This window comes from Canis aureus, chromosome 1, assembly GCF_053574225.1.
Source record: "Canis aureus isolate CA01 chromosome 1, VMU_Caureus_v.1.0, whole genome shotgun sequence".
Taxonomy (NCBI): domain Eukaryota; kingdom Metazoa; phylum Chordata; class Mammalia; order Carnivora; family Canidae; genus Canis; species Canis aureus.
In genome coordinates this window covers 62,912,646-62,935,033 of record NC_135611.1, presented here as the reverse complement: position 1 = coordinate 62,935,033, position 22,388 = coordinate 62,912,646, and the positions used below count along the sequence as shown (strand labels likewise).

The window sequence follows — 22,388 nt, the reverse complement described above, 5'->3', positions numbered from 1 at the left end:
TTAAAACTCGGGATCATTTTAAATAATAGTATAGAAGAAGCATTCAGATTTAAAAACTAAAAGAAACAGGCTATCGACTGCTTTTTTGAACCACCATGTATTCTTCTGATTTCTTGAAAAACTGTTGACTCCTAGAATGTAATATTCCACCAAACCATTTACACATAATTCAGCAAATCAACTGAGAAAATATTTTAAAGCCTTTGGGATGTCTATAGAGACAAAGTGATGCAGTGAATTAGATAAAATAAGAGGAGCAAAAATGGAAAAAAAATCCATATGCAAAGTTATTTTGTGTCGATGCTTTAGGATTCCAGCTGTTTACCTATGAGTATTTCTTGAAACTCTGGCACAAATCAGAACAGATTGCTGGTAGAAATGAACATGCAGTAACTGCTGGTACACATGCATGCATTATTTAGGTACTTTTTATTTATTTATCATGTTTGCTAAGAGTACACAGAGCAAGCTGGGCACTACACAGGAAATTTTATCTTTAAAAACAAGAAAAATAAAGTTCACAATCTAGGCCATCGATATGGTTTCCCTGAAAATGTTCTTCCCTCCACATTACATACTCTTTTAACCTTTCCCATTATTTTACCCACTCCCATGCTCCCATGCTCAGATGAGGAAGCATTGCTTCTCACCCAAGATTTATCACTCCATGTTCTCCTTGACTCTATCCCTTCTTGCCTCCCATGATCCTGGCCCCCTCCATCCCTCCATCCTGCATCTTCAGTTCTCGCTCTAAGAAGCCCTTCTCCCTTCACCTACAATATCTTCCAACTGCTCTTTCACATGCAATTTTCCTTGCTCTTTTTGCTTCCTGAGGTCATGGTACTTTTGCTTTCATTTACAATCACACTTCTGAGGTAAGTCTCCCACCAATTCTTCAGGCAACCTGAGCATTGCCGTCCAACATTTTCCTCAAATACCACACTTGAAGCTCAGCCCAGATGTCCTGATTGCTGGGCAATCACTTCTTCTCTTCTCCTCACCTCTCCTTCTTCTCACTTCTTCCTCTCTGATGCACTCAACATTGTTGGTCTCATGTCCTTTTTGAAATGTTTTCCTCTCTTGGTTGTCATAATATCAGACTCCTTTTTTCGGTATGAGCATATTTGCTCAGTATGGGTTTCTGCTGCTCTTTCTTTTTCCAGAGGATTAGTTCTTCCAGTCTCAGCTCTCTTTCCTCCTCTTAGCACTTTTTCTCAATGGGGGCATCCCACCTTGTTGTCCACCTCTTTATGGCGAAGGCCTCAAATTGTTCTGAAGCCTAACCTGACTTATCAGCTCTGGCCCCACATTTTTCAACTCCCAGCTTCACCTTTTGTCTGCATAGGTTTATGACTGACCTTCCTATTATATCCCTCTTTTCTCGCTTATCCCTTGACCCCAGCAAATGCTAAAAAGAAATGACGTGTGATTTCCATTCTTCAGTTACTTAGACATAAAACTTCAAATTCTACTTTGACTAATCACTATGCTTTGTCTATGGCTCTAACTCAGTGCCAAGTCATGCTAGCATGTACTATTTCTCCTCTGAACCATTATAGTGACTTTCCAGAAGGTCCCTTTCTGGTTTCTGCCATTCCTTCATGTCATGTCTACTAAATAGATTAAGTTTTCCAAAACTTCAGATTGATTAGACCATTTATATAATAGGTATTCAATATTTCCTCACGGCAAATTTAGACTACATTCTACATTTCTTAGCCTGAGGGTCTAAAGCCTCTATGATCCAGTCTTAAACTACATTTTAAATCCTTTTTCTATAACCATTGTTTATACTAATAGGAGATAACAAACCAATTCAAGTTTCCATGTTTCTTACTTTCCTCCATCCTTTGACCCTGTCATTCTTTTTTCCTGGATTTTTCTTCACATTTCCAGCCATATGATCCTTCACAGCCCATCTCCAGTTCATCATGACTCTCCAAGGTCCATCTCCCATAGGATAGCTTCCAGAAAATTTCTTTGATCTCCGTAGGAGGAAGTGACCATACAACCACTGAAAACACCTTACACTTATTTTGACGATTGTCGTATACTACATTGCAACTCATAGTATCTTTTATTTGTTTGGATAATGGTCCATTTTCTCTATGACTACAAATTACTTCTTTTGTATTTTCTTTTGGTTCTTCCAAAGAACATGGCAAAGTGCTCTGAAAATAGAGATAAAGTTTAGTTGAAAGAGTGTCTAGAAGTTCTAGAAAATTAGCTTTATACCTCCTTTTAATACTTTAAAAATGCATTGCTTAACACGGTTTAAATCCCCTGTTCTCTTGTAAAATGAGGATGTTCCACCTGTTTCTTAGTGAATTGTAAGACTTAAGTGAAAACATATGTAAAGTACCTAGTGGAGCACCTGCACAGAAAAAAAAAGCTCATTGTAGCTACTATTATTGTTGCTGAAAGAGTAACTATTTTCTAAATGAATAAATTGCAAGAAAACTTTAAGGTAATATTCACTTTGGAAAATTAAACTGATCGTTTTTAAAGTCTGCCTTAATTTTGACATTTTTATATTATTTTTTCTTTATTCAGTATTTTTTTTCTGTGCTATTTTCAATTATAGATTAGCATTCTTTCAAAGAATTTTGCTGTTACATACATTGCTCTTATTTACTTTAAGTTCCCCTAGAAAATGTTTGTTATTTTGGGCCTTTTTTTTTAAGTTTTGAATTTTTAACATAAAGGGTGATATTAGTTTCAGGTGTACCATATGTTGATTCAACAATTTGATACATTATTCAGTGCTCATCATGATAAGTGCACTCTTTTTTTTTTTTTTTTAAGATTTATGTATTTATCTGAGAGAGAGAGAAAGAATGGAAGAGCTCCTGTGAGTAGACAGAGAGGCAGGGAGAGAATCTTCAGGCAGATTCCCCACTGAGCATGGAGCTGGACTTGGGGCTTGATCTCAGGACTCTGAGATAATGAGCTGAGCCAAAACCAAGAGTTGGATGCTTAACTGAATGAGTCACCCAGGCACCTCTCATCATGATAAGTGTACTCTTAATTCCCATCCCTTCTTTCACCCATCCCTCAATCTCCTCTCTGGTAACCAGCAGTTTGTTCTCTATAGTTAAGAGTCCATTTCTCAGTTTGTCTCTTTCTCTTTTTTTGTTCCCTTTTGCTCATTTGTTTTGTTTCTTAACTTTCTTTCTCTCTTGCTCATTTCTTTTGTTTCATTTGTTTTGAAACCACTTGGTATTTGTCTTTCTCTGACATTTAATTTAGCATCATATTCTCTAGCTTTATCCATGCTGTTGTAAATAGCAAGGTTTCATTCCTTTTTATGGCTGAATAACATTCCATTACATATATATGATACCACCTTTTCTTTATCCATTCATCTATCAATAGTCACTTGGGCTGCTTCCATAATTTGGTTATTGTAAATAATGCTGCATCTACTGAAAAGATCACATGGGTGGTTTTTTTTTTTAAGATTTTATTTATTTATTCATGAGAGACACAGAGAGAGAGAGAGAGAGAGAGAGAGAGAGGCAGAGACACAGGCAGAGGGAGAAGCAGGCTCCATGCAGGGAGCCCGACGTGGGACTCAATCCCGGGTCTCCAGGATAAGGCCCTGGGCTGATGGCAGTGCTAAACCGCTGAGCCACCCAGGCTGCCTGATCATATGGTTTTTATCTTTGCTCTTATTGATGTGGTGTATCAAGTTGACTGATTTGTGAATATTGAACCATCCTTGAGTTTCTGGGAATAAACCCCACCTTGATTGTGGTGAAAAAAATTTTTAATGAATTGTTGGATTCGCTTTGCTAGTTTGTTTGTTTGCTAGTATTTTGTTGAGGATTTTTGCATTAGATTAGTATTGGTCTGTAGTTCTCTTTATTTTGTGGTGTCTTTAACTGGTGATAGTATCAGAAAATGAATTTAGAAATTTTCTTTTCTATGTTTTTGGAATAGTTCAAGAATATTAGGTATTAACTCTTTTTTAAAATGTTTGGTAGAATTCACCTGTGAAGCTGTTTGGTCTTGGACTATTGGTTATTGGGAGTTTTTTGATTACTGATTCAATTTCAGATATTTTTATATTGTAAACATATAAGATACATCATAAAATATGAATGATGCATCATACCCTTTATATAAAGAACAATCTGAGATTCCAACAACCTTTAAAAACCACTGTAAATATGTTTCTAATGAGTTAATATGACTGTGTGTGATAATGATGTTAAATTAATTCCAGTTATCCAAATTTAGGGGGGATGCTTTTAATATAGAAAAAAGAAGAGAGAGAAAAAGAGAGAAAGCAAGGAAAAAAACAAACAAGAAGTTGATATCTAACCCTAAATCTAAAACGTTTACATTTATTGTAATTTCAAATTAATGTAAAATATTTCTTTTAATGCAAAACTAGCATTAGTTAATTGGCAAATGGTTGCTATTGTTGTGATAATTTTTCCATAAAATAAAAAGGTAGGTGGATTTACAACGAGTATTTCCTTTGTAACAATTCTTATTTTAAAGAATCTAGCTTTGCTTTGTCTGTGTCCTGCTTATATCTGACATTATTTTACTTGTTTCTGTGTCAGAGAAATAAGACAGGGTTTTTTTTGCCCTCAAAAGGTAACATTCACTTTCTTGTTTTCTCAAATACTTTGCACTGTTATTGATTTACATAGCTATGAACTTATTTTTTAAATAATTATCTTTCCTTTTGACAGATTTATGTTTAATTATTTCCTTTGGTAACATGTTGGTTGTTTCATAGAGATAGAATTCTTTATCTAGAGTAATACTTCTCAATGTAATAGTCTGTGGATCTCTAAGAACTCCAAAATCCTTTTAGGTGATCTGAAACATTTTACATATTAATACTCAGCCATTACTTACCTTTGTCAGTCTCATTTTTCTCAGACGTATACAGTGGAATTCTCCAAATGGCATGTAAGAACATCATCACTCTTATATGAAGGAATGGTTTGCTTGTGAATCCTTGTGTTTACAAAAAAAAAAAAATGGCTATTTTAATTTCTATTACATTAATTATCAGTAGACATAATCCATATAAACAAATGTTCTTTGAGGTCCTTAATTTTTTTAAGATTGCAAAGGGTTTCTGTAACCAAAAGTTTGAGAACTGCCGTTATGGAGAATAAGAAATGGAATCAAGATAAGATTGCTTGTTGAGAATGATAAATATATAATTTTTAGTATAAAATTTGCTAATTCATATATCAAGTCCATGTGTTTAAAAATACATGTAATTATACGCCATATCTATCAGTGACCTAAGACTAGACTCCACATTTTTTAATGTTCTTAGAATTCCCCTCCAAATTTTAATTAGTGTTAATATTAATGTTATATAAATATATATATATCATGTATATTTGTATGTTATACAAACACACATACACACATATATGTACATACACTCACAGTCTCCTTAATGCCAACATATTAGCTGTTGAAGTTATATCTGTTTTCAGCCTCGTAGAACCAAGGCTACCTTTGACTCCCTGCAAAGACTTATCTCCTGAACTTTTGTAAAATCCCATCCTGTTCTCTCTTTTTGATCCATGACTAGAGATCAGGCTGGGAGCTCAGCAAATACTTTCATACAAAGGGCAAAGAGAATTTCTGATTTTTTTTCAGTGCATTACATTCAATTACAAAATAACACACACACACACACACACACCTATATATTATAAATTTACCTGTTTATAAATTTATATACATATAGTTAAGTATTGGAACAGACACTTATGTGAAATGAGGCAGATTGTGAAATTGAGACAAAGAAGAAATTCTTTTAGTTAATGAGAAGATCCATGCACTACTTGAAAATACAAAATTTAGACCTTTCTATCATCATCATTTTATTGTTTTCATAAACTAATAGTTCTCTAAGAACCCCTGTGTCTGTAGCCTTAATTCAATAAGTATAAAAGAGTTATACAAAAGCCAGACTTTGACGTCAAAATGTTTAAAAGATTAAAACGGTAGCCACACAGACAAATCCTCCCATGTGTTCTTGACTCTGTTATAGTAGAGATGTCTGAATTTGATTAGAGGATCAGTTCATTAACACTTGTGATTCCTTCAGAATCTAAGTTTCTTTCTTTTTTTTCAAATCTAAGTTTCTATATACATAAAGGATGGAGTCTACAAATTGAAAGTCAGGATAATATTATCATTCTTAATTGTTTGGAATATGATTGCCTAAATTACAGTGGTTAAGCACACAGAACAGATATATTTTCCTCTTCATTGTGATTATCATTTTCAAATACAGCCAAGTAACTCTTCTATTCATATCCTCTGAAAAAGAATGGATTGTTGGAAGAGAGACATTCCTTCATCTCTGCTCTGCACAAGTTCATGATTCATGCAGCCAGTAATATAATCCATAGGTTCTAGGATGAGAGAGAACTGGGTCTAGGAGGCCATCCTCAAGAGGTGGAATGGCACAATGATTGGTAACACAATCTCCAGAACCAGAAGGCCTGAGTCTGAATCCCAGTTTTCCCCAGACCTTTCTCGCAGACTTGAGTCTCTAGCCATTTGTCCTACCTACAAAATGGGAATAGTAATAGGATCCTCTTCCCAAATTTCTGGAGGAAGTGAAATATTTTATTATTTGTAAAGTGCTTAGAACAGTGGCTGCCACATAACAGTTATACTATCTGTGCAATAAATATAAATCCTCATTCAAGTGACTCTAATCCAGGTAGATTGGGATCTCCAGTCCAGTCCTTCCATTTAAGTCACTCTGTGACCTTGGGCAGCACTTAACCCCTCTCTGCCCCATCTGTATAGGAGATTTAAAATAAGAACACTCACCTCACAGAGGGCTCGTCCGAATTGAATGTGCTAAAACATATGAAATAATAAGGCACAGCAGATGGTATAAAGACATATTAACTATCATTAAAAGTGACCTCTCAACTCACTCAGTTTTGCCTATTAACTCAATGCCTGCCACTTCTAAACTTTTCCAGATATCCTGCCTTCTGTCTTTCTTCCTATTAGACTTTATGACCGCCAACACCACAACTGAACTAGGAAACTAAACTTTTCATAACCCCAAGCTAATGAGTGCCTCCTGAGATTTCCTTGTTGCTGAGAATGGCATCACTATCTTCCTCCAAACTCAATGCATTAGGCTATCCCTTGTTACACCAATGGCCTGCATTCATATGTATTCAATCCCACTTCACTCAACCTACAAAGCTTCATTTACACTCAACCCCTGCAGCCGCAGAAATCATTGTTTCTATGTCGACGATTAAAATACATTCCCAATTTCTTTTTCTGAATCCCTTCTCTCATATTCTAGTCTTGTTATTTTTACAAAGTACATTAACATATGATTTCCCTCTTGAACAACCTTCACTGGCTATGACAACTAAGTAGAGACTACTCAGCCTGACATCTGTCTTTCCACATGATAATCTTTCTAACCTCAACATTCCCTGTGATCCTTGAATATATTCTGTGCTTTGCTGTCTTCTTCTAGTCTTCTGATGGTTGCCTTCGCTGCAAATTGGCCATCTCCCTCAGTCAAAATCCCCTCTATATGAGGGGACCCATTTTTTAAAAGATTTTTTTTATTTATTCATGACACACACACACACACACACACAGAGGCAGAGACATGGGCAGAGGGAGAAGCAGGCTCCATGTAGGGAGCCTGATGTGAGACTTGATCCCAGATCTTCAGGATCAGGCCCTGGGCCAAAGGCAGCGCTAGCTAAACAGCTCAGCCACCTGGGCTGCCCTAGGGGACCCATTTTAAATTAGGCTTCCTTTTTTTTTTTTTTTTTTTTTTTAATGAAAAGGCACCATTTATTAAGGGATATGTGAGAAAATAAAACTCATTGTGCTCTAAAACTGTACAAGTTATAAAAATTATTTTTTAAAAAATCAATGTTCTAATAGCTGTGAAGTTTCAGTGGTAAGTTTTGAATAATTCTTCCTTCCTTTCCCTTTCACAAATAAGATACAGGTACACTCAGCTCATCACAGAATCCCGAGGCCCCTAACTCGTTATCTGATTCTGCTTCCCAGTACTTGTCCTCAAGCTTAGGAATTTGGCTTAGAGGCTGTGCTGTCCAGCTCAGGCCTGCCTCTAAGGCAACAAATACCAAATTATTCACTTTAGCAGCTTGAACTGTTTATCCTTCAACTAAAGTGGGGTATCTGCACTGATAGGACCCTAAAAACTGACAAAAGGAAAAATATCACATTCCTTATTCTTGTGCAAACTTAACAAAAAATTGAACCATCTCTATTTGATACCAAACTTGGGTATAGCTGTTGTACATCAATATTTCTTGACTTTTTCCACATCTCACCTAAAGAATATTTCCTCAGGTAAACCTTCCAAGGAAAAAAATAAAAATAAAAAATAAATTAGACTTCCTTCATAAACTATTTTCCTGACTGTCCCTCCCCTCCTCCAAGGAAATTACTCCTTAAAATTCCATCGGCACATGTTGATACATCTTTTATGGTAATGACTATACCTTTTTAGAGAGTCAAGTATTTGTTTTATCAAAACCACCACTCACGTAATCAATGCTCAAGTTATAAAAGTAAATGGACTGTAAATATGCTGTTTCTTTGTATTCTGAGCAGTGACAGTCGCAGTACATTCGTTATTCCTAGTTCAGTAAATTTTTGTTGCCATTAAGCTGCTTGCACAGAGACTGCATCTCTATAGCAACTGCCCTAGGCTTGTAGTTGCCCTTCTTGTGCCTTCCATGAGCCGGAGCGATTGACATGTGACTCGTTTCTTACCAGCTTTTATCACTTGTATCTACGTTATGCTGGCTCAGAATACAGAATTTGGAAAAGAGAAGAAGCTAAGGTTTTTATTCTACCCATATTTCTTTCCCCAAGGATAAAAGTGGATCGAAAGAATAAGTGTCTTAGTTCTAATGTGCTATAATCTACAAAAATAAAATCTATATTTCTTGTGTACAAGAACCTGGCATTATTCTATTTTTATAAACGTCATCCATAGATATTAGCAGATTCTTGCTACACAATGAAAATAAAACTATTATTTGATTCTTCTAAAAACTCTAACCTCATTTTAAAAATATAGTTACTATTTTAAATTATCATATACTCATTTATACCTTTTCTTTATTCATAACTGCTGAGTAGTTTAAGACCATGGTTATTTAATTCAGTATTTGAGTTAAACTTATATTTAAATAGTTCCCTTTTTTAGCTGCCTTATTTATTTCTTAAGTTTTTATTTATTTGAAAGAGAGAGCAAGCACAGCAGGGAGAAGGGGCAGAGGGAGATGGAGAAGCAGACTCCCCACTGAGCAGGGAGCCTGACCTGGGGCTTGATCCAAGACCCTGGGATTATGACCTGAGCCAAAGGCAGACAACTGACTGAGCCACCCAGGCACCCCTATATTTCAATACCTCTAAATTTATCAGGTTGAAATTTTAATAATTCACTGCTCTGGACCAAGTGGATGCTCCAGTCCACATTTAAGTGACACTGCCAAGGGCAGGAGTAAAGGATGCTCAAATTGAGGAAATCATAAATGCTCTGAACTAGGACCTTGAATGAAGTGAAGCCAGTTTTTAACCACCATACCTAAGATCCAGCTGTAGAGAGTAAGCTGTGGACAGAGCTGGAGTGGTTCTTGCCTGATTTAAACTCTGCTCTATCCTGACAAGAAAAAAAAAAAAAAGAAAGAAAGAAAGAAAGAAAGAAAGAAAGCAAGCTAGCTCTTTTGGGGTCTCTGTCTTTACTTTGGAATCCTGATGTGACTTTTTTCCCAAGGTTGTTAATTAAAAAATACTATTTTAAATAAATAGTTTTTAAGTATTCACTGGAAAAGAAATGCTAGCAATTTTATTTCTTTTCCCCATTTTGTTCTTTTACATAATAGCATCTCTTCCTAAAGGTCACATTTCTTTTTTATTAGAGAAAATCTGCATGCTGACCTATTTTACCCCTTTTCTATTTATTAGTGAGCAGCTGGTATGCAAAATCTGAATAAATGATAGAAAACCAACCCTCTTTCAGATCATTATGAATGCTAAAAAGTTGATGTGAATATTTAAAGATCATTTAATTATATTGTGTTAAAATTATCTCAGACTTAAAATTTCTTCCACATTATTCCATATGTGCCTGTACACAAAACACCAAGAAATTTACATAATGTACCATTAGAATCATTGTTTATGTATTTGAGCTTTGGTTCAACTTTTAATGACTTTTAATTGCCTCTACAATTGTCAGAAGACAAAAATCTAATCAGTCTGCTAATAAAATATGTGGGTGGATATTTTTCTCAGAATCCACCTTGTGGATGTGAAGCTATTTACCTCAAACTTCCTAAATCCCAGGGATGCTGGTGGTTTGGGAAGGAAAGAAAAGCAAATTTGGGAGAGGCACTGTTGGTCAGCCCTTCTTTCCGTAGCCAGCCTTTGCCAGCCTGCTGATCACAGCCTGGCATGGAATACATCTCCTCCCCACCTTTTCCCCACATCAGAGAAGTTGTCTTGTTTGTCAGGAAGTTCCTATTCATAGGGACACTAGATGCTGAGTTCATAGAGTAAGACATCCTGTGACTCAAAAATCTTTAAATACAAAATTTCCTCTTTGGGAAATCTGGAAAATAGACTGTGGGTTGATGTGTCCTTTCTTTACTCTCTAGGAGAAGATTTGGAAGATGTATCAGCTTCAAAGAAAGCTAAAGGTGAGTTTGTGATTGTCAATGTATTTATAAGTTTTCTCTTAAGGTTGTAATGTTTTGTCTGTTTTATTAAGCTATTCTTGATCTAGTTCTCAGCTTTTCCTAAGTAATGGTTAGATGGTAGGCCTATTTTTTTAAACAAATAGCTTTTTTGCAGTATTTGGAAAAATAGATATATGTGAATATCTGCACATATTGAAGGCACTAGTTGGATGGACACTGGTTTATTTAAAAGTAATTATTAGGGGCATCTGGGTGGCTCAGTGGTTGAGCATCTGCCTTTGCTCAGGGCATGATCCTGGGGTCCTGGGATCAAGTTACGCATCAGGCTCCCCGCAGAGAGCCTGCTTCTCCCTCTGCCTGTGTCTCTGCCTCTCTCTGTGTCTCTCATGAATAAATAAATAAAATCTTTAAAAAAAATAAAAGTAATTATTAGATGCATTTATTGTCCAAACTACTTACAAGAACAATATTTAAAAATTATCATTTCACCAAGAATTGTGGGGATGCTATTTGACAGGAAGAGAACCACATTAAGTGTTCAAAGATGAAATTGATATATTTTTTAAAGATGCTATTTATTTATCTGAGAGAGAGAGAGCATGAGTGGGGTAGGGGGAGGGGTAGGAGGAGAGGGAGAAGCAGACTCGAGGCTCGATCCCAGGCCCTGAGATCAGGACCTAAGCCAAAGGCAGACTGAGCCACGCAGGCACTCCTGGCATATTTTTATTAAGAATATTTGAAATAATTTGCCTATACTGACAGAAATTACATAGAGGAAGGAAGGGAAAAAGGAATGGAAGGAGGATGGAAAGACAAACCTCAGAAAAATATGCCACAACCAGATGCATAATCTTGAGCAAGTATTTTCGGGACCAAATTTCCTTATCTGTATTGTAAGGGTTTCAACTAATTTGATGTGTGTGTGTGAGTGTGTGTGTTTCCTCTGAGGAGTTTTCTGGCTCCATAGTTTGGCTTATTATATAATAAATATTTTCCATTCTACTTCTAAACTTTCCTGTACGCAATAGAGTTTTCCTAAAAGTTGTTCTTGCCATGAAAATATAAGTACTATAGCAGGGCCCAGAATTAATTAATAGTGTAGAAAGTAGTGCTTTGAGAAAAGACACAAGGGAATGGATACCTGAGTCTTATGAAATGATTTACATTTTCCCTAAGATATGTTTTGAATACTGAACTTTTAGATATTTTTTAAAACTTGAATTATTAAAAACAACAAATCTTAATGTGCTTTCAACTTCTAGATCTTTGCTTCTCAAACTATTTTATACATAAATATTCTGACAGTCTTAAAATGGAATAAATCTGGGTTGGAGCCTAAGAACTACCTTTATGTCAGTCTCCAGGTAATAGTGAAACTCTTGGTATTTGGATCACACTTTGAGAAAAAGGTCCTTGAGCTCATTCAGATTTTGATGAAGTCTAAAACCTAACTTTTGATGAAAGACACACACACACACACACACTCACATTCACATCTTTCTAACATTTCAGAGTTTTATAGGAAACCCCCCCAAAAGCCCAAATATGAATACCAGACAAGAACTTCTAACTTGGAGAAAGGGTTCACATAGATAGCTTCAATTTCTCCATCACTAGATAACTGCCTGGTGCCCATTCACTACAGCAGAGAAGCCCTTGAGCAGATGAGAAAAGGGAAGGATACAGGACACCATTCTGTGATATTCTTTCATGGCAATGGTGGTCACAAAAAAAAAAAACAACTGCAGTTCCTAAAAAATTTAGAATGATTTTGACTGAAATATCATCATTTAGCCAACTTACCCTTACCATATTACAACTCTGAACATCAAAGACCTCTTCTAAGAAAAAAATGTGTGTCATCTAGTTCTCATCCACTAACATCCAACACATCAGGACCAGTTTTCTTGTTTTAACAACTGCCTGTCAAATGCCACATTCTTTTCTTCAACTGGTTCTTCTCTCCTTTAAAATAGTGAGAGATTGAGCAAAATCTGAATAAGAACCCAGCATATATTAAAAGAACCTAGCATTCACTCTTGTTTCTTTCATACTGCGCACCTCTTTAGACATTTTCATCTCCCTCCATATTTGTATGATAGCTGGGAATGTACAGATTATTTACTTTCATATTTTTGTATCCATTAGAAGAAGCTGAAGATGTGTCTTCCACAAAGAGGCAAAAAAGTAAGTCCGTTGTTACATTAAAATGATAAAGTCATTCTATATTAAGAAGGTAAGTGTAAATTGACACTTTAAGACTCTTAAGAAGAACCATATTAGAAGAAAAAGATTTCTAGCCTGGACATGAAGAATAACATTAAAGTAGGTCATTTCTATTTCTAAAAGAAGTTCATCATTTTTTGCATCAGGCAAGAGGCACGTATTTGGAAGAATTAAAAGTAATGACTGAAGTGGCATTTGTTGCAAACCATTCTGCACAACTCTGATCCTGAACACCCTCACTGAACCCGTGCTTAAATGTGTGTCACTGCCTGCTATAAGAATAAGACAGCTGAAGTGACATGCTAAACTTTTTAATATGAAAATGAAAAAAATGTAGAATTCTAGGACTCAGCAATTCAATTGCTTAGAAACTCACTTCTAAGATTGAAAGTTCTTTTTGGTTTTTCTAGATATATGGCAGGGGCTCAATATTCAATCCTTGGGATTGTTGATTTCAAATGCAATCAACATTCAGGTGCAGCTACAAAATTCAATATCCAAGATTCTCATTATTCTGGTACTTCCAAATTAGACATTTTTCTTCAAATGGTGAAGCAATACATTTTGCATCCACATTTGCATTAAAGTCATTGCTGGACAGACGAAAGGAAGCAATGTTTGAAATAAGTATGACAGAGATTTGTTTCACATAATGGGTTTTTTGTTTTTGTTTTTTGTTTTTTTTTTTTACTTGAGAAGGAGAGAGAGCACAGGCATTAGGAGAGGCAGGGCCAGAGGGAGAGGACGAAATAGGCTCCCCACTGAGCAGGGAGCCCTATGCAGGTTGGATTTTAGGACCCTTGGGATCATGATGGGAGTTGAAGGTAGACACTTAATCAACTGAGCCACCCAGGCGCCCCTCACATCATGATTTTATTTTATTTTATTTTTTTAAGATTTAATTTATTTATTCATGACAGACTCACAGAGAGAGAGAGAGAGAGGCAGAGACACAGGCAGAGGGAGAAGGAGGCTCCATGCAGGAAGCCTGACATGGGATTCCATCCTGGGTCTCCAGGATCAAACCCGGGTTGAAGGCGAAGGCGGCACTAACCCGCTGGGCCACCGGGGCTGCCCACATCATGATTTTAAAGTAAAGAATACACATTTATCTGAGGAAATGACATCAATAATGTTCTCCAAATTCTAAATGTTTCTTTAATGCATTTCTGAAGGAAATTACTAAAATGCGTACTATAATAGCAAATGCCTCCTACTCTGCATTAATACTTAATTCATTGAACAAATATTAAGTGCCTACTATGTTCCAAGCTCTGCCTTAGATGCTGGGGCCATTGCACCAGAGGAGAGATAGTCATTAGAAGCCTTCATACCCATACCATCAGCTTGTGACAAATATGGGGAAATAAGCAGTCTTAATACTTCTCAATATTATCGCAAAATCTTATAAAATCAAACTGGGTATATTTCTGATTTAAATAGTAGTTTCCTAATTGTTCATCTACTGGTAAAAATTTGTGGCTATGTCACAGAAACAGCTGAAGCCTTTTATTCTATAAATTAATATTAAAACATAATTTAAGAGATGAATAAATAAATACATCTTTTTATTCTCATGAATAAACATATCTTTTTTAAAAACCCAAAAAACATTATAAAAAAAAATTACACAGAAGGATAGGTAGATTGCATCGATGTCAAGTTCCTGTTTAGAATATTGTACTATAGTTTTGCAAAGTTGTCACCTTTGTGGGGAAACCCCAGTGAAGGAGATACAGAAATCTCTCTGTATCATTTCCTACAACTGTGTGCAACTTTAGACTAATCTCAAAATAAAAAGTCTAAGTAAAAATAAATGAATGAATAAATCAATTCAATATTTTTAGTAAAACAGTTACCAAATATTTAAGTTCAATTGGGGGATTTACTATATAAAAACAATATTTCCTATTCTCATCTTACTATGGAGTGGTTCTATAGTCGGATATTCCTGAGTCTTTTATATAAGAGCTAAAATTTGCAGCTGTAATGATATTTTCATTAATAGCCCTATCGACATCAATTAAGTGTCAGAACTGTGCCCATGTGTGGTAAGTTCAGCTAGAAGGTAGCCTGCCTCAGCTGGACTCTTCCACTTTTAGCACTGGTGCTGCCATTGCTTATATGCAGCCAGCTTTATTGCCATCCCCGTTAGTAGCACCGAACAACCTTGGGGGTGGGACAGGTTGTGTTACTGCCTCTCTCTGAAGCTGGAACAAAATAATAATAATAACAAGAAGAAGAATAAGAACAGTGATCCTGGGGCAGCCCCGGTGGCTCAGTGTTTTAGCGCCTGCCTTCGTCCCAGGGCCTGATGCTAGAGACCCAGGATGGAGTCCCACATTGGGCTCCTTTCTTGGAGGCTGCTTCTCCCTCTGCCTGTGTCTCTGCCTCTCTCTGTGTTTCTCTCTCTGTGTCTCTCATGAATAAATAAAAAATCTTAAAAAAAAAAAAGAACAGTGATTCTGTATAAGAAGTAGAAAGAACTAAGTTCATAATTTCCCTCATTGCTTCCTTCTGTTGCTTTGCTTTGTTTTTATGCTACTTCATAAGCCCCTTAGACTCATATGGATTTGGCCAGCTTCACCATAGTCCACATGGCAGTCGCTTCAATGGTCCTTCTCTTTCCTGGCCATCAGCAAAAAGTGGCTCATTAACAGATGGCAAATAAATGAAATGGAAAACACTGAAGAGTCAGTGGGTGCCCGTGATGGTTTGAAGAAGCCAAAGTCACCATCTCTGAACAAAGCTGCAACCAGGAGCATGGGGGGCATCGGCAGTGCAAGCTCCTACCTGCTGCACTACACCCCTTGCTTGTCTTTAAGGTCTTTCTGTGTTGCTTTCCGCTCCGCCAGCAGAGCTGCTACCTGGAAGCATTGCCATAAAAAGTAACTGTGCCATTTGAGGAGAGCCTCCAGAGTAAAGGCATGTGGAAAACCTCAACTCTAGGAACCACAAGTCTCTCTGTGCTTTTATTAAAACACTCAAAGAAAAAAATCAGTTACTTGGCATATTGATAAGCTCATGTTTTAGCATCTGTTACCACATAACAGTTTTCTGAGTGCTGCGCACACCAACAGATTCCTGTAATGTCGGTGCTTTGACTTTCTATGTCAGATCATTTTTATTATCATTTATTAAGGGCTTATTAGGTGCCAGGAAAGATTTCAAGTGCTTTGCATACACTTACTGATTTACTTTCCACAACACTTCTAGGAAGCTTTTGCTATAGTGTTTTGACTTTACATGTGAGGAATCCAAGACACAATATGGTTGATTCACTGGCTAGTTATTGTCAAGTCTCTGTGGCTGAAGATCCCATGTTCACCGACATTGTACTATCAGGCTATGTTTCACCTTTGTTCCTGCTCGCATTCTATTTGTTTTAACAGATTATCATGCTCTGTTCCCTAGGCCCCATCAGTTTCTTCCAGTGTGTCTACTTGGATGGATACAATGGCTACGGATTTCAGTTTCCTGTCACTCCCGCATACCGTCCTGGAGAGAGCTCTGGCCAACCAAGTTCTCCAGGACAGAAGCAACAAGGACAATAGACCCCCTACGCACAGCCCTTCCAAGTGCTTTAAGACTTTGAAAATAGGACCTTCTGTTTGTCTGCAGTGACATAGGCAACTGAAATCATGAATCCGGGGAGTATCTCTGAAACTGTTTTACTCTTCTTGAATGATAAGCAAACACGTTGAAAGATCTGGCACTCAAAAATCTGTTATTTGTGTTTGTTGCTAGTGTGGATGCTTATATATTTTTTTTTATTTCTACCCACTGTAGGTTTGCTCACAAGTTAATTTAAAGTTTACTTAATGATCTTTTAAACATACTTGATGCAATTACAAAATGGAATTCCTGATTTCAGTGCGATATGGTTTTAAGTGACAACACAGATGCTTTCAGTTCAAGAGTGCAGGAGCTTATACGAAAGCTGCTCTTTATCATGTGGATCTTTGAACGCAATCTGACCACTAAGATGATGTTAATAGTTTAATTTTATTTATGTCTCTTCCTATTTTAGTTACGGTAATGCTCTAAGAATGGGTAATAGTTGCCACAAATAGGGCTGTAAGTTCCTTGTGATGCTCTTTTACATAGAATTCAAAATATCTCTGAACTTTGGACATGGTAAGATGGAGTAGAAATATTTGATATTTGATAAATCTTATTTCAAAGATTTATCTTGAATTACAATTAGGACATTGTCTCCAGTGGAAATAAACCATCCAGTTAGGCAGGTCTGGTGAAAGTGTTTTTTTAAAAATAAAAGCAAATGAGATGTAGTATTTTCAGATTTCTCCAGACTATGCCCTAATAAAAATGTCACCTGGGTGAAATTTTAGATCAGTCACTAAATATGGGTGACAGACACAAACGTATTTCACTTCACTTTAATAGGATTATCCTATGCAGTTAAATATGTTTACTTTCTCAAAAAATACATATATAAATATAGAAGTTAATGTCATCAAAATTGAAGAAATGCATTTTAACCATAAATGCTTCATGAGATGTCTTACTTGTTTTTGCAGTAAGTGGTAATCAGTGCCAAGGAAATAAATGACTATCTTTAATTTACTTGATAATGCATCACTGAGAATGACTATTATGGTTTTGTCACCTTTTTGTCTCCCAGTGATACGAACACTTGTGTTCTTTACCACATTTTTCTATCAACATTAAAAGTCATGCCACTGTGACCTTTATCATGTTTACAGTTGCAACTCAACTTATGACAACTAAGCTCAGGAGATAAGTTCTCCTTTTTTGGCATTCTAATTACTCTCTGGTGGGGTAGCCAGAGCCAATACTAGCCAAGTGACTTATTTTCAAGGACTGTAACTATGTAAGTTCTTTAAGTCCTAGTTAGGTCACTATTTTACTAAAATATCACTAGGCTAGGGCATCAGTTACACATTCAGTATCAATAATGGATTTTCAGTGACTTTGGCAAAAAGAGTTGGTCTCAGGCACATGCTAGTGGATCTAACTCACACCACAAAAGCCAATGTTTTAATGAACCAAGATTAACGACACTCTTCTGGGGGGACCTGGAGTATGTACCTTCAGGACTGACCACATGGTATAATCTTGCAAAGCCCCTTTCATGTAGCAATGGAAACTTTTGGATAGGACTGTAGATAAACTTTATTACTCAACTGTTCCTACAGCTTGTCCAATTTAATGAAGAAGGGAATGGAGAGAAAATATGACAATTGTTTAGATTTCATAGAATGGTTTATCCATTCTTTCATTCAATGGCTATTGAGTACTTACTCTACTTACTCTTTCTAGGGCACTATGTTAAGCACTGGACTACATAAGAAAATTATTAGAGATAAATTCTATTCCCAGTGCTGTCCTGACACAACATGTGGCCTTGGAAATTTCCTAAACGTACTATGATTGTTTCCCTATGTGTGAAATAGGGATCAAGACAAACAACCTGATACCTCACAGATGTACTGTGGACAATGATAATATATCTTAATACAAATATGACATCAAAATAAATTTCTGAAATAATACTTTTGGATGCGGCACTAATTTTTCCCGAGTGCTTTTCTACATTATATCATTGTTTCTTTCACTGTCATTATAAAAACCAATAAGAAGTAAAAAAGGACAATTTATTGTAACTGGAATTTAAACAAACAATTAAGATGTAAACAACATTAATAATGATTGTTAAAGGTATATCTGCTTAAAGTTACAATGATGATAGCACTTGAAAAACATTGACGAAACTCATCTGTTTGAATGGTTTCATTAAATAAAGTATTTCTAGCCCTTTCAAGTTTGTGCTTTACATTAAAAAGGAAAATATAAATGGTTCAGTTAAAAGTTTTTGTCTTTAATAGGGCACTCACAATTCATGTCATATTGGTCAAAAGTATGTGATATTTAATAATTGTCTTTGTTCTCCATTTTGTTCAATTGGTATGAGGTACCTATCCCAACCATCCACTCTTCCCCAAACTTCACTTCCTCTTTATAGATGAAGGTCTATAGAAAATTAATAACTACCTAAGGTTTTTATTTATGTTTAGTTTTCATAAAGTCTGAAAAATCATCATTCAAAAGGGACAGGTCTTTTTCAGAATAATTCCCATGGAAAGTGCCTGTATATTAAATCATTCTGGTATATCCATGTAAAAACTCCTCTAGAAATTTTTGGAAACTGAAACTATATTTCCTTATGTTATTTTACTGGAGAAAGGCAAAGAGAATAACGAATGTTATTGCTGATAGAAAACTCAGGGACCAGGGATCCCTGGGTGGCGCAGTGGTTTAGCGCCTGCCTTTGGCCTAGGGCACGATCCTGGAGACCTGGGATCGAATCCCACGTCAGGCTCCCAGTGCATGGAGCCTGCTTCTCCCTCTGCCTGTGTCTCTGCCTCCCTCTCTCTCTCTCTGTGTGACTAACATAAATAAATAAAAAATTAAAAAAAAAAAAATCCAACCAATCCAAGAGTCTTTAAAAAAAAAGAAAAAGAAAAAAGAAAACTCAGGGACCATCTAGCTCAACTGGCACATAGAAAAAAAATAAACCTAATCCCTAGAGAAATGCATAAATTTGCTCAAAGTCACTGACTGCTTCAAAACCTGGCCTAGAACCTTAGTCTGCTAGTTCTTAACTGTTCTTAACTACATCCTCAGTGTGTTATTGTAAAACTTAGCTAATTTACCCAGCATCTCAAAAGCCATTTTTTGAATTATAATCGGTATCAGATATGTAACCCCATGTGAAAAGGCTCGCTTTTTCCTATATAAGAGCTGAAAAGGACATTAAGAGTGAATCTCATTCATTTGCTTTAGAGATACAGAACAGGAATCTCAGAGATATTAAGTGATATGCCAGGGTCACATTGCTAGTAGGAGCAGAACTAAACCCAAAACTCAAGTGTCCTGTTTTCTAATCACTACACATTCTTTTCCGTGTGACTCCGTGTGATGTTTCCACCATTATAAGCTTCCCTCTGTGATTTGCAAATTCATTAAAGCATGGAAACTCAGCACAGCTTTCCAGAAACTGGCCTCCTGACACCATCGCTCTACTCCTTTCACACTTCTGGTACTGCTACCCTGTGCCTTTTCCCCTTGTTAACCGTGGGCCCCCATAAAACATTTGGACATTCCTGCAGATGTTTCCTCTTGTGTACAAAGATACATAGCTTTGTTTTCCCATACTATTTAACTGTAAATATGTTATAAGTCACTGAGAGACACCAAATATTTACCCCAAATAGAAAGAAAACAAAAAAACAACTCTCTTTAAATTAATCATGACTCATCCAAAGATGTGAGTTAAAATAAAAATACATGCTTTTCAAAACATATTTATACTCTAAAGGAAAGCTCAGAATAAATAATGAAGTGAATTAATGCTTGTTAATATTTAAGTCATACAAATTCCAGTAAGTAAATGTCAGCAAATAGAGCAAAGAAGGAAATTCTTGGTTTCTTATACAGCCACATTCAACTCCTGGTCACGTACACCTTGGAAGATTGTCAACCTCCATGTCCACACTCTGTGGTAAACTTGTAGCAAGAACTAACTACTTGCATCAAGCCAGTAGTGCTATTTCACTTCTTTCCCTACTACATGCAAATCTTTCTTTAAAAACTTATCAGGAGTACACTTTATCCTCTGAGCAGAGTTGCCAGGCCAGATGTGTTTTCAGAATAAATATGCTGGGGTAGCGTCTGGTGGACTAGTGGCTCTCAAACCCAAGGTCAGATTCTAATTCTGGGAGTATTTATCTAATTCCAGGTCATTTATCTTCTCTGTTCTTCAATTTTTCATCTTCTAAATAAAAATAAAAGTTCCTGTGGCACAAGGACATTCATCTTTGGTGAGGAAAATTATGGGGAAGCACCATGTAAAGGGATATTACTGTTAAGACCTTTCAAATTCCCTTCCAGCTTTGTTATTAAATGGATCATATATGCCCTACCCTGAAGATCAAGTGTTGCTAAGTGGCATATGCCAAAGCAGCAAATGAAAGTCAGACCCCCATGAACCAACCACAAAAATGGAAACATTGCAACTGGCAAAAAAATAATTTTGTTTTAGAGAAACTCCATTAATTTGCATCATTCTCAGGGAGTTGCTATAAATCACACAGCAAAATATCCTTCAAAAGACTGAATCAGAACACACAGTGCTTGTGAGATGTCTATGGAAAAGTGGTACTCTGAATGGCAATTCGAGATGGAGCTCTAAGTGACTCATGAGCCCCATCAGAGATGCAGCCATGGAATTAAACATTCATTAGAAGATATGAAGGTGTTTCAGCAACATAAGTTGGCAGTGTCAAAATAAATACTAAGTGTTGTATCTCAAAACATTTAGCATATGTCTTTTCTTAGGGAAGAAGTATCTCTTGCTCATGTTCAGAACTCAATGACAAATCATTTGTGCATTTGTATATATTTGATGCCATTAGGAACATGTAGGATGATCTGAATGGAAGGTGCAATCTCTAAAAAGAAGGAAATAGTTTACAAAAAAGAAAAAAAAAGAAAAGACAACTAACTCTGAATTTGAGCAATTTAGAGGAACAAATGTAGCAAATAAATAATTTATTTTCATCTTTGGAATATGTATGTATGAAAAAGTATTTTTCTTTCCAGAAGAAAAAGTATTTTTAAAATTGGGAATGTATTAATCTTGTTCAAAGTCAAAATGATATTAAAGGTATACATGGAAAGTGTCATCTCATCCCAACCTTGTTGCCTCAGTTCCCCAACCACTCCTCTACTTCCTACAACTAATCACATTTACAGATTCGTACGTATCCATCCTCTGCAAATTCAAATGAAAACAAATATGTATTCTCATTTTGTTGCTTTCTTACACAAACACTGCATATCATAAATATCATCCGTGTACTTTCCTTTCTTCACTTAACAATGTATCCTGGATTATTTCTTTATTCAAGGACATACACAGCTTCCCTATTAATAAACATCTATAGACTGGTATCTCATGTACATAACTCAAGTAGAGAGCTAGATGCATCTAGGAAATCATCACCTAAGTCAAGATACAGAACATTATACAGAACATTAACAGTGCTCCAGAGTCTCATTCATGTCTTACCCAGTCAGTATCCCTTGGGTAACCATTACTCTGACTTCCATTACCAAATTGTTTTGACTGTTTTGACCTTCACATGAATGAAATCGTAAATTACATATTTTTGTGTCCAGTATCTAGTCTGTGATTTAAGGCATACAAGTGAGACATATTCATTTTATTGAATATAGAAGTTTATTCTTTTTCATTGTTTATAGTATTCATGAATGTATATAGTAAATACATTCAGAACAGAAGGATGAAAATTATAAAGGTTATAGTAGAAACCAATAAAATTGAATATAGAGAAACAAAAAAAAATCAATGAAATCAAAAGCTGTTTTTTG

The 22,388-nt window shown here is 36.0% G+C and overlaps 1 protein-coding gene across 19 annotated transcripts in view; it reads left to right on the top strand.

Moving 5' to 3' along the window:
* The window catches only part of TRDN (triadin), a 361,517-nt gene extending 342,761 nt beyond the window's left edge, over positions 1 to 18,756 (top strand). For all 19 annotated transcript variants that reach the window (XM_077902099.1, XM_077902108.1, XM_077902007.1 and 16 more), the window contains 3 exons: positions 10,683 to 10,724; positions 12,873 to 12,911; positions 16,365 to 18,756. In XM_077902099.1, coding sequence (XP_077758225.1) covers positions 10,683 to 10,724; positions 12,873 to 12,911; positions 16,365 to 16,504 — 221 coding nt within the window. In that variant the 3' untranslated portion in view covers positions 16,505 to 18,756. The remainder of the gene's footprint in view (positions 1 to 10,682; positions 10,725 to 12,872; positions 12,912 to 16,364) is intronic.
* The last annotated feature ends 3,632 nt before the right edge of the window (positions 18,757 to 22,388 follow it).